At 39.1% G+C, this 12,468-nt stretch overlaps 1 protein-coding gene across 11 annotated transcripts in view; it reads right to left on the bottom strand.

Annotated features, from left to right (window-relative positions):
• Positions 1-12,468, bottom strand: part of utrn (utrophin) — a 157,850-nt gene that overhangs the window by 115,892 nt on the left and 29,490 nt on the right. For all 11 annotated transcript variants that reach the window (XM_067482977.1, XM_067482976.1, XM_067482979.1 and 8 more), the window contains 20 exons: positions 12,312-12,413; positions 11,906-12,013; positions 11,538-11,717; positions 11,014-11,183; positions 10,801-10,924; positions 10,614-10,701; positions 9,708-9,952; positions 8,997-9,165; positions 7,645-7,760; positions 6,249-6,386; positions 6,030-6,140; positions 5,704-5,859; positions 5,208-5,378; positions 4,892-5,083; positions 4,063-4,197; positions 2,444-2,593; positions 1,769-1,930; positions 1,330-1,461; positions 852-1,025; positions 35-190 (listed from right to left, as the gene is read on the bottom strand). In XM_067482977.1, the coding sequence (XP_067339078.1) occupies positions 35-190; positions 852-1,025; positions 1,330-1,461; positions 1,769-1,930; positions 2,444-2,593; positions 4,063-4,197; positions 4,892-5,083; positions 5,208-5,378; positions 5,704-5,859; positions 6,030-6,140; positions 6,249-6,386; positions 7,645-7,760; positions 8,997-9,165; positions 9,708-9,952; positions 10,614-10,701; positions 10,801-10,924; positions 11,014-11,183; positions 11,538-11,717; positions 11,906-12,013; positions 12,312-12,413 (2,979 nt within the window). The remainder of the gene's footprint in view (positions 1-34; positions 191-851; positions 1,026-1,329; positions 1,462-1,768; positions 1,931-2,443; positions 2,594-4,062; positions 4,198-4,891; positions 5,084-5,207; positions 5,379-5,703; positions 5,860-6,029; positions 6,141-6,248; positions 6,387-7,644; positions 7,761-8,996; positions 9,166-9,707; positions 9,953-10,613; positions 10,702-10,800; positions 10,925-11,013; positions 11,184-11,537; positions 11,718-11,905; positions 12,014-12,311; positions 12,414-12,468) is intronic.

The raw sequence follows: 12,468 nt of genomic DNA, 5'->3' as shown, positions 1-12,468 counted from the left end.
TCTAGAAAACAAAATACTATTAAAAATAAATTACCTGTGCTCCCAGGTCATTGTAGAGGACTTTAAGAGCAGTGAGTTGTTCATCCATGGCCTTGGGGTTCTCCGTCTGCTGTTTCTGCACAATCTGGCGACCTGTTTTTATCACTGTCTCTACTTCCAGCTTCACCTCACTCAGTAATTTGTACAATTTCTACATAGGAAAAAGAAAGAAAATGAGTTGAATAAATGACACTGTAGTGAAATTGTTAGCTGTGTTAGTAGATATGTTGCTACCTTTGCTTACATAGCCTATAGAAAATTTAACCCAGTGGTGATTTTTGATTTTAAAAAAAGTCTGCCGACATATCTGCAGATGGTGACAATCTACATGGTCACCATTTTACTCACATGAGTCTAAAAATTTAAGCATGCCAACTTGTAAATTATGTGAGCGCATCTGTGTAATTAACCTAACAGAATGCATCTTATTGGCACTTGAGAAGAGCAGTGAGGGACATTAGCGTAACTGAACATATAGTTCATGCTGCAGTTTCTTCAATTTACTACAAATCTTACAGCTAAGCATTTGCGGTGGACTTGCTCATTGTAAATTTGTTTTCAATTATTATTATTTAAAATAATTCACATATCTTCAATATTTATAATATGTCAATTTAGGTTAAGCATATGTATCTCACATTTTGCTAATATTAAATTGTATTTTTTATAATGCAAAAGAGAGAAAGGAAACAAAAATAATATCAGAATTATAAATTGGCCATTGTCCTCCCCAGTCTCAAAAAATTGGCATCGCCCTTTGAAAAACCCATATCAGTCGCCTATTACTTTAAATTACTGTAATAAGCTTTTACCATGCAGCCAGTGAGGTGGGACTGAATTTTTTCCGGTTCCACATCTCTGACATCCAGAATGTGCAACTCAGCTTTAGCACCATCTAGGACCCTTTTACAGTCCAGCATGCGCTGCTCAAAGTTTGCAGGCTTCTGGAACAGCTGGTACTTTGTGGAAATCTCTCTCAGTTTTCTCTGCAGTGAAAAACAGGAGAAGGTGACAAATGTCAGTAAGAAACTAACAAATTAAAATCTAAAAATGAAAAGGCTGTAAAAAATCCAGAATTTGTATTAAACTAATAAGCAACTAAATACAACCAAATGTTAAATCCTGGTATAATCCATCAGTAGAATTAGCCAGAAAAAGCTCATTTATGTGTACAGATAAATTATTGGTATGTATAATTCATAATTGTTATATGATAATATGGTGTTGGAAAGAGAAACGTCTGGTTTCGACCTGCAGTTCCTGATGATCCCCAGGAGGTGTCAGTGTTACCTGTAGCTGGTCCAGCATGGTCCCACCACGGGCAGCCTTGCCATCAGCAGCAGAGGGAGGCAAGTTGGCCACATTCCTCCTCCTCATCTCCTCTACTGTTAACTCGTGGGCTGCAATCTCTGCCCCAATGGTCTGAGTGATAAGTGGAACACACATTATACACTTCATTTTTGTTGTTTGTGTTTTCTGTTAGCTCATGTACATGTAGTATGAATATACATAATCAGAATAATTCCCTACTTGAGACAAAATTTAATTTTACCTCAATTGTTATTATTTTACTGCCATTTATTTAGCTTGTAGAGGGATGAAGGAAACTTCTGAGGTGACATGTGAGTTGACAATATAAAGTAAGGTTTCTAAGAATTGGGTGCCTTCCCAAGTGTCACATCTTGTTCTCTGGATGTGCATGTGTCTATGGTGTATATGTGCCCTGTACCTGTGCTTCCTGTGGGAGCTGAAAGGCGTCTATGCGATCAGTGAGGTAGGAGGTGAGTGTGTGGTCCAGCTGGCTCAGAGACTCCTGCAGCGATTGGAGCGCCTGTTCGTTCTCCTTCAGTGTCTGCAGCTGTTGCTCAAGGCTGATCTGCCGGTTCAGTGCCTGGACAATGAAACAGACAGCAAGTCACGAGTTTGAACTGTTCAGTCTGGCATATAAATGTATTATTATAAATGGAACATTCATACAACTGCCAATATAGATGACAAGTATTAATGATGAAAAACAAATAAAAAGAGCCCATCGTCAATACAGCATGTTTCTGTTTTACGTAATTAGACATGACAGTACAATATTCACTAATATAGCAGAAAATACTATAAGATGATGAAGCAATTCCAAATAAGGATTACATGTATCACCTGCACAATAATAAACTGCACTGAAAAAGTGTAAAATACACTGAAAATAAATATTTTATTAAAAAAATAAATAAAAAAATATAAAGAATGTATGTATAGGCCTTTTAACAATGAACACAAAATGTATAGGCCTGAATGTGCTCAACAGAATAAACAACATGATTTTCAACAAACAGCTTTGTCCCACAGTAACAAATAAAGACACCCATACACATGCCCCGCAGTTGCTTACACACAAAGCCAAAGTCCTGACCTGGTGGTTGAGCTGCTCGTAACGAGAATTGAAGGCCTCTAATTTTTCACTAATAAGTTCGTCCAGTATGCCCCCATCAATCAGCGTCTGACCCAACTCCCTGATTTGGGTCCGGTTGTCCCCAGGGTGGCGAAGGACACCCTCCAAAGACTGGTGATGAGTGGAGAGATGTGAAATAAATAAAACTGAAAATTAACAGACACCAATAAAATAAATCTTTTGATGAAGTGCCAACGAAGACAAAGAACGTAGAACCGCTTTACAATTAAATAATGTTGCCAAAAATACTGGAAGGAAAAGGAGTAATAAGAAGCTAGAAGCTAGACCAGAGAGGAAAAAGAAATGAGCAAAAAGCTCAAATTATGTGTGTGTGTATGTCCAGAAAGGACTAAGAAAGAACCAAAAGGCTGAGCAAACAGATGGAGTGCAGAAGCAGAAATTACTGAGCTGTGTCAGATGGAGGCTCGGCGCAAAAAGATGATAACTTAACATGAAATGACACAAGTGAGAGAGAAGCTTGTTGAGTGACGACACTTTGGATCCAAAAACCACTGTTTATGTTGGGTCATTAAATGTGCTTTTCCTTCCCGCAGGTAATGGACAGAGACATAGTGACAGCCTTCCTCCAGGGGTGAGGGGTGGGGGGTGGGGAGAAGACGGAGGGAAAAGAGAGAGGCTGGGTAGGGGAAAGACAGAAAAAAGAAGAGATGCAGAAAGGAGAAACATTGTCTTTAAGGGTCTTCAATTTTCTTTCTCATTATGTGAAGTTACAGAAGCTGAACAGTGATTAAAGTAAATCTGACAGTTCTGCTGCAGGCAGTCTACAGATATAGCAGCCGAATGTAGAAGACAAAGTCAAAGACAATGACAATATTATAAATATAATTACATATTAAATTTATTGTTTGGTTTATGAAACGTGAAATTTCCTAAAACTAATGGACATGTTTTATCTATCCCACCATGCACTTTGTGTTTGTAATCATGAAATGATATTTTACTGTAGCTAGTGTCAAGGAGCAGTCCCTCTCAAGACACTTATAAAGGTACAGAAACAATCACTACTATAAACTTAGTCAAACATCTTTGGTTGTTTGAAATATATTCTTCATTGTCATTTTCATATTTCATTCCAAAAAAAAAAAGAACAGAGATTATATCAGGGTTCCTATTCACTCCATCCCCCCAGTGTACCTACAGACATACAGAATGGCTATGTACATTTTCAGAAAGGGTTCTTCCACAAGTAATACCTGCAGTATATATTATACAGTGGCAGCATTTTGTGTGTACCGTGTGTGAACTGGAGATAAATATTCAATATCCAAAGTGTTAAATACTCTTTTTATCAACTTACTAACCAATATTGTTGTGACATAGGATTTTCCCTTTGCTGTATATAAATCTGTAGGTGTCCAGCAATAAAATGAAGCCAATAACAACATTAAACATTTCTTAACATTAATCTTCACACAAAAGAAGGTGTGGATTGAGCCTATAAGCCTGACTCTACTGTATGTAAAATGGCAAAATAGTAATAATCCCAGCAGTCAGTTAAGAGGGAGAAAAGAAAACATTATGAGAGTTGAATGTGATTGTGTGTGTGTGTGTGTGTCTACCTCCAGAGCTTCACTGACAGCCTCAGTGCTCTCTGGCAGGTTGTCAGTAGCTTGGACTTTCTCTTCCATAGTGTTGAGCCAACCCTGCTCCATGTCCAGGTACTGAAGCAACTCCATCCAGCAGGACCAAACCTCCTACAAAACATTGTACCCCACAACACACACACAATTCAGTCCAGCACAAATGAAGAAATGCAAATGATGTCACTAAAGAGTGACTTTACATTTGCCATTACAATCATAAAAAATGGTTATAAGAAGACAAAAGTGGAACGGTGACTAGTGGACTTCAGGCAGTGTACATAAGCATTAGCACAACACTCAGTGACGTGACTGACCTTTACCCTGCAGTCTAGAGGATGATAATTTAATAAATGCCCTAAACTATATCTTTACACTTACAAATTAGCACTAAAAACAAGACTCCTCAGCATTTGCTTAAAGCTCCTCTAGTTCATAACATTAAAATTAACACAGAGGAGCCCAAGGAGTGAGACATCAAATAAACCACCATGTCATCTCATTCTGAAGTTGTCAGACAAAATGGGTCATTCATGAATAAAAATTGTAATTATTTATTCATTATTTAATAATGTGATTGTGTCACACCACTATTTTACATTGGTAAATAGATTTTACATTTAAACAGAAAAAACAACCTAAATCCACAACAAACAAGCATATTCGAAACGATAAACTAATGTTGACAAAACTGCTGGGCATCATTTTTAACTGAAGCTATGGAGTGAATTTTCAGACAACCAATATTTTATTACACAGTATTTTAATGTTCTCCAACAAAGAAGGACCTCACGTCCACACACATTACCTCCAAAGTGTGACACTTGCTTTTAAAGCGGTCACAGAGCTTGTGGTAGTTGGCTAGCACCCCCTCTAGTCCTGAGGTCAGCTCCTGTCCACTGCCTCCGCCAGGGGGCAAAATTCTGGACACCAACACGTTGATGTTGTCTTTTAGAATCTTTACCTTCACCTCCTTTTGTAGCACATCCTCTTTAGCCCTCTGTGAGAGATCAGGACAGGTAAAAGGACAACAATGGCAGCAAAAAAAGAGCATAAGTCCAATATACATATAAAAAACAGAATACTTTGTTATTCAGCAAAGTTCATTCCCTGCGTTTGCTCACCTTCATCTCCTCCAGAGATGCCTCCAGCTCCTCAGGACTCTTGTACTCAAAGTCCCTCATAAGAAACTCTTCATCTACTTGTGTCATCCACTCCTGCATCTCTGCCAAGTCTTTTCTCAGATTCACCTGTCTTTCCTGACTCTCTGCCACACGCTCCTGATGGCTCAGGAGCTGTGGAGAAGCATTTGCCATCAGGGTTGTGAAAGAAACACCACAAACTCTTTGTAATGCTGTATTCTAAGAGCCCATTCATCATGCTGTCACTACATGGATTCTAGGTTATAGACTGAATTTAATTACGGTTATGCTGCATGACATCAATCTGTAAATGCACACAATAAAAATGTAAATACTATGTGTTTCATTGCTACTTACACTAAAATTTTATTGTTGGAGACAAGAGAGTCTTATTATACATACAAAATAAAAAGCATTATTGTAATCAAATATAAATTCAACGAAAATACACAGCGCACATAAAACCTTTTTTTCTCACCTGTTTGCTAAGTGTGTCCCACTTGCCCCAGCATTCGTCTAACTTATCCTGCCCCCACTTGGCCAGTCCTGGGACTGTAGCTGCCTGTACAGCACTCACATTCTCTGCCATCTGCTTCAATGAACCTTCCACTGACTCCATCTCATTCACATACTCCTAGTTTAAATATAGAGAATAATACGTCAAACAGATTTAAGCCTGATTCAGTCATAATCAATATAGGCTAAGGCAAAAAAATATATAAACTCTTTACTTTTGAGAGACTGCGGTTTTAGTAATACCAGAATGATCACAGACGTAAAGTCATGGTATCAAAACCTTCTCACCTTGCACTGCTTAATCTCTTCCTGTAGACCTGTGTCGCCCAACCCTGTGGCATCATGAGACAACAGCTCCTGAACCGCATCCAACCAACGTTCAGCTTCCACCAAACGCACCTAGCAACAGGAACATTAAACAACATTATTATCATTCAAAGACCAAATATTTGCTAGTAAGTCTTTACACTTAATGGTTTTCCATATGCATAAATATAGCTACTCTACCTGATTGTCCTTCATGCTACCCAGAATGCACTGCAGTGTGCAAAGCTCCTCACGGGCTCTAGAGGACAGTTGACTCCATCTTTGAAGTTCCGCAGGATCTGAGACTTTCTGCTTTTTCTCAATCTCTAAACACAGGGCCTGATGAACAAGAGTTGGAGTTTATAAATGACATAATCAAGCTGGGTTTACTTAATAAGACAATTTGAGCCATTTCAAGTTATTCCTTTGGAAGAGGGGAAGCTAGTCCCTAATATCTCTGATTGACCATGTTATTATTATAATGAAAAGTCACTGATGATTGTCAAATGTGTATTTAAAATGTGAGAACTTGAGAATCATCCCAGCTCATCCCAGAATTTTTCTTTGACTAAAACAAAATTGTTTGCACAGCAGCAGGAATATGTTGTTACAAAACTACGATCAAATTACCTTTTGTGATTAATGCTGTGTAAAGTTAAAGCTTTCCATTTATTTACTTAATAAACACTGGTGAAATTATTACTACTACCTTTTGATGAAGTAAACTAAATCAATATTTACATTATGATAATACTATGTTAAGACAATTCACATTATTGTACTGTGTTAAAGGGAATCCATTTAAACACTGAGAAACAATACTGAGCCAACCACATGACTGAGGTTATTTGCTAACTGAACTCAGAAGTTTATAGATTATATGTTGTGGCTGTCAGGCTGACTGACTATTTGAGCAGCTCCAGTGTGAACTGTTAGGTCCTCTGTGCTGCATGCATGGGCCCGCTGCCCAGAATGTGCCAAGTTCCCACACCCCTCCCCAGCACCGTGCCCTATCTGCCACAACAACAAGAGCTTCAACTGAGGTGCATTCCAACGAAGGATGGTGGAGGAGAGAAACACACACAGTAACACACAGGTCTCAAAGCTGCATAACAAAACACACACACACACACACACACACCCTTTTCCTGGTACATACAGGGTTGATACAGTACAGAAGGAAGTAACTTACTGAAAAATGGGGCCTATTGTGTCTTGGGAAAAAAATTGACAGCAGACCGAGACAACAACACTCTCTGATGTACATGCAAGAACATAGGCCCAGACACAAGCAAAGACAAAGTGACTGTTGAGAATGAAATCCTTTTAGCTTAGAGGACAGAGGGAAGCTGTGTTATCAGCTACAGTCTATTCTATATCAACCACCACCATAATAATTCAAAATAGCAAATTGCACAATTTCAGTATACAGTTGTGTGTTCAGGCTTTATGTATTTCAATTTTAATGCTTATTACTCAGACCTAAACCCATAAATACAATATTTAAAAACAAGCAATAACTCATGAGACTTTGTGATAAACATTTATGTGGAAACTTTCAAAATAGTTATCAATTTCCATGAAAGAGACTAATCACCTGTGCCCGCTCCACTGCTCCCTCAGCGGTGGGGATATCCACTATTCCGTTAGTCAGGCTGACCAGGCTGGCCTCCAGACCCTCCACCAGGCTTGGTACCTCACAACTAGCTAAAGCTGAAATAAAACAATAATGAAAGGTAGATAAGAAATTATCAAAGCTACCAAAAGGCATTAAAACATTTGCATCTGGACTTAAACATTGATTTATCCAGTTTACATCCACAAGGGGGCAGTGATCTGGATTTGAAGTTCACAGGGTGTCTGTCTGTGTGTTCTTGTGCCTGTGTGTTTCATGCTGGAGGAAGATGCCAGATGTTTGACTAGTTTCTGAAAGTAACTTTACTACACTCTTTTAACCATTTTTTTACCAATTTTAATTCACTATAATTCCATGAGTAATGTTATCCTCATCCACATTACAAAAGGTGATTAAATGTATAACAACGTTTAAGTAAAAAATATGTAACTTTAATCTTTAATCTCATATATATTGAAGGTTTGCATTTGTATCTGCCAATGTTTTTCTACCTGACTGTCTTCTCTCGTTATCTGTCAGTGTTTTATATTACCAGGTGATTTAATGCTTACATAATCTGGCTGTGTTTGTGTACACAAAAAGCAGAGATGAAGCATAACTAGGAGAGAGATAGGGGGGGGATAAAGAGAGGCCCCATGAGAGGCAAACTGCCCTCAAGCAGAAACAAAATGGTTTTCTTTGGCTGTCATCCAATTCCTTACAGTCTTAAAAGCCCAAGAGTCAAAACAGACACACACATACCTCTTCACACATACACCTATGGTCAGGAGTGGGGAAGAGCATTCACGTCTTCCTATACAGACACTTTTTAGGACAAGAACTGCCACATAAATTCTAGAGGTAAAATGGTGACTGATTTTTGGAACTGTTTCTATCCAAGTCACGTCCTCAGGTAAAGATTTAGTTGGCACAGAGGTGCGATGTTACACTTGATCGCTCACTTGTACACTCACACATCTGTGAGCTTTTGTAGGCCATATATGGGTACCATCTTTTTCGTGTGGTTGGCCAAGGTTTCATATGTGAATTTGATGTTAAATTTACACAACCTCTGTGGGGCTGAGCTCCACTATCACTAGCAAGGCCGCTATAAATGTAAAAGCTTCAAGCCAAGACAGAGGAGAGAGAAATGGATTTTTGTTTAGAAGAAGGCTTATACATTATACTGCATCTCTTGTCATGGAGAAATGAGAAATCAGATGCCTCAAGAATGTCAGGTACTGAAAAAAGCATCTGGTACTGTTAATATAGCGAGAGAACCAGCTTAGTGCTTCTCATGTGCAAATCATTTTGAGACTGTTCATCTGAACTACCTTCTTTGACTTCTTGTTCTCTGCTCTGTAACCGCTGCAGTGTGGAAGCATGATGTGCCGATACTACTACCACGTTGTCTTTCAAAGAAGGCATGGCCCCCAGGGATCCCACCTCTGCAGACAGCTGATGTAGTTGTGGACTCAGAGCAGTTACCTGGACAAGTCGGGACTGAGGGAAAAATAGAGGAAGAAAAAAGTTGCTTTTGGAGAATATTTCGGGCAAACAGACACAACACAGAACAGTTGAGGTTACAGTTACAGTTTCTGCGACTAGTGGTTTTCTTAAACATTTATCTGACTTTAGCCGTTTATTAATTCAGAATAATGAAATTTGATAGAAAGCGAATGTTTCAACAAATTACCCTGCTTATATTTTATAATTTTGTGCCAATCTGCTACACGTGTAATCCGTCCCTGCTCAAAGTCATTTAGGGTCAAACTGAAAAATCAGGGCTGCTTTCCTAAAATCAGGACAAACCAGAGCGTTTTCTCTGTGCACCTATACTGACTTGACAAGCATCTTTACTTGAGTTATGTGTTACATCCTTATTTTGTTATCATGGTTGTGTTCATTTAACTCAAGTGTTTCATCTCTGTGAAATCTGTTGTGTGGATGAGATGAATTTAAGATTGACATTAAGGGTTAAAGAGAAGCATCTGGGTTTAGTTACACATAGTAGATCAGGGTCAATGTAGACTCAGAAAACTTACCTGACATTCTGCGGTCTGGTTTCTCAACTGGGCTTTCCCACACTTTTCTACAGCCAAAGTTAAATCCAGCCACCTGTCCTGTTCTTCCAAGACCCTGTCCAGCTCTGCCAGCTCTGCAGACATCGCCGTGACCCAGCTCTGGGTGTGAACTCGCTCACGGGCTGCCTGCAGCTCCCTCGCACACACATCCCACTCAGTTTGGATCAGGTCAATGTCTGTCCTTACCAAATCCACACACACTCCCTCTACAGAAAGACAAAGATTGAATCCACTTTATTGATTAGGGCAAATTTTAAGTGGTTTAATTTTAGTTTAGTCTGAAAATTAGCTTTTAGTAGCCATATAGTTGATACAAAAAAATGAACTCTGCAGAGAGAACAGCAGAGAGGACAAGATCAATGGAAAGTTTTGCCCCCCAAATTTGCAGTGCTGTTCTGCTACACCTCACTGCCCAGTAAACAGTGTAAACACATAAAAATCCTGAGTACATCTTCATTTCGTTGAACACTTGACTAAAGTCAGCAAGCCTGCAGGCTGACAGGCTACTCTTTCCACATACACACACGCACACACACAGATGTTAACATTACTGGCATCTAAAACTGAACGATAAGAACTCACGGGATAAGCTGAAAGGACAAAAAAAGGCTTAGAAAAACCCTTGAAAATGCCAAGCAAATGTAGAAAAGTAGTAAAACCTTATGACATTAACCCAATTAAAACAGGGAAATGAAAGTTTACGATTGGGGCCTGTAGTCATGAGTCACTGGAAAATATTACATATGAACCAGTACCTTAGCAGACCTAAATGCAGATGACTTTGTTAGGAATGATTTGTTTTTTGTGTATAACAATGTGAAATGAAAAGTGTAATGGAGCAAGAACATTTTCCTCTTTCCGTCATACCTCTCTCCAACTGATCCATAAAGTCTCGTCCCTCCTGAATAATATGACTAACTGCGGCCTCCTTTGCTGTGAGGTCCAACTCCAACCCCTAGAATAAATGGTCAACACACATTCAAAGTGTGATTTTCAAAACAAATCCTCTAACTTTGTCTGTTTTCAGTTTTAATTTTATCATCACAAGGCCCACCTTTAGTTTCCCCTGCAGATCGGATGTTTCAGGTGTAGCCTCTGGGTTTGTTGAGGCCAGTGCTTGTGTGGACATCTTCCATGTTCTCATCCAAGTCAGGAGGTCAGAAAGCTTACTTTCAAACCTGCAGAATGACAAACACAAATGTATGCATTGGTGTGTATTTTTGTGTGCACACTTTTCTAGCGACGGGGATATAGACAGGGTTCGTACATTCTTCTAACTTCTGCATCTGTCTCCACCAGTCGTTTCTTAGGGGGAGCAGGTGGTGCCAACTCCTGATCAGGGATTGAAGCAGCTGAAGCTGCAACCACAGACACTGTATCCACAATGACCCGTTCTTCCACATGAGTCACACCAGCATCCGTCACAGCTTCCATTACCTTAACAGTGAGGAGGAAAAGAAATCAACCACAGTAAAAATACATAAACAAGACCTGCTGACAAAATACAAAAAAACATTTGTACATTACTAGTCTAGTTGGATATCAATTTCATGTTTTTAACATTATACACATACCTAAACTGCAGCTATTTTTATTTTGTACAGTTTTCAAAGGATAACTTTGTTATTAACTGTATTTAAATTGTAAATGGAGGGTGTTAGGAAAACAATTAATAATGTCATTAAACTAATCTGTTAAAAAACTAGTACTAGTAATATTTTGGTTATATAGAATTATTAGAAAAGCAGAATAATTTTCTCTTTAGTAATCTACTAAAAATACAATACGTACCTGGAAGGAGCAGTCCTCCAGCTTCTGCACCAGGTTGTCCCATCTATGTGTCAACTCCTCTGTGCCTGCCTCAATCTTAACTCCCGCTTCAGTGCTCCGCAGTAGTGATATCACGTCCTGTCCTGCATCAGACAGCTGGTCTAAAGTCCTTCGCTTCTTTTCCATGTCTTCTTTTAAACTCTAAAGGATTACAAAAAAATTATAATGTGTAACATGAAAACATTGATAACGTTGACGCATTAGAGGTAGTGTCTGCTACAGTGGTTAATGTATTCTCTAGAAAAGCGTGTAACATTTATAATTGGACATTTTAGAGTAAGTGCTCCAGTGGCAGCATAGAAATTATCAAGAATAGACACTCTACTTACCGCTAATCGGCGCACATTAGTATTCATTTCACTCGGGTCCTTAAAGTTGCTGGTTTGTACTTCACTCAGGGCTGCCTCTTTTTCTGCCAACCACGCGCTAAATAAACTCTACAGAACAGGTAGGAAACCAGCGATAACTTTAATTCCTTAGTAAACGTTACTAAAACAGAGCCTTGGTTTCAATCCACAACAGATCCAAATTAAACAAGTGTTTTGAGAGTTACACAAGTATTACAGAATTAATAACATAACCATTTGCAGCCATCTTTTATCTGTGACCGCTTATCATATTTAGTGACATGGGGGGGCTGGAGTCTATCCCAGCTGTGATTGGGTGAGAGTCAGAGTACACCCTGTAGGGGATCTAAAAGACTTAAGCATTTACTTTGAATGATATATGTCCTACCTGGTCTGAAAGAAGCTGTTCCCATACCATCAAAACGTCCTGCAGCCTGTGCCACCTCTCCTCTGTCCAGCGACACACAGCTGCCCAGCGTTCCCCCAATGACTAAATGCAGCATGAATACAAAATTGAGTACGAGCACTTTCTGCCATAGATTTTA

The sequence above is a fragment of the Channa argus genome, chromosome 17 (genome assembly GCF_033026475.1).
Source record: "Channa argus isolate prfri chromosome 17, Channa argus male v1.0, whole genome shotgun sequence".
In the NCBI taxonomy this organism is placed as follows: Eukaryota; Metazoa; Chordata; class Actinopteri; order Anabantiformes; family Channidae; genus Channa; species Channa argus.
Note: the sequence above shows the minus strand (reverse complement) of the source record. Positions and strands in the feature narration are given on the sequence as shown.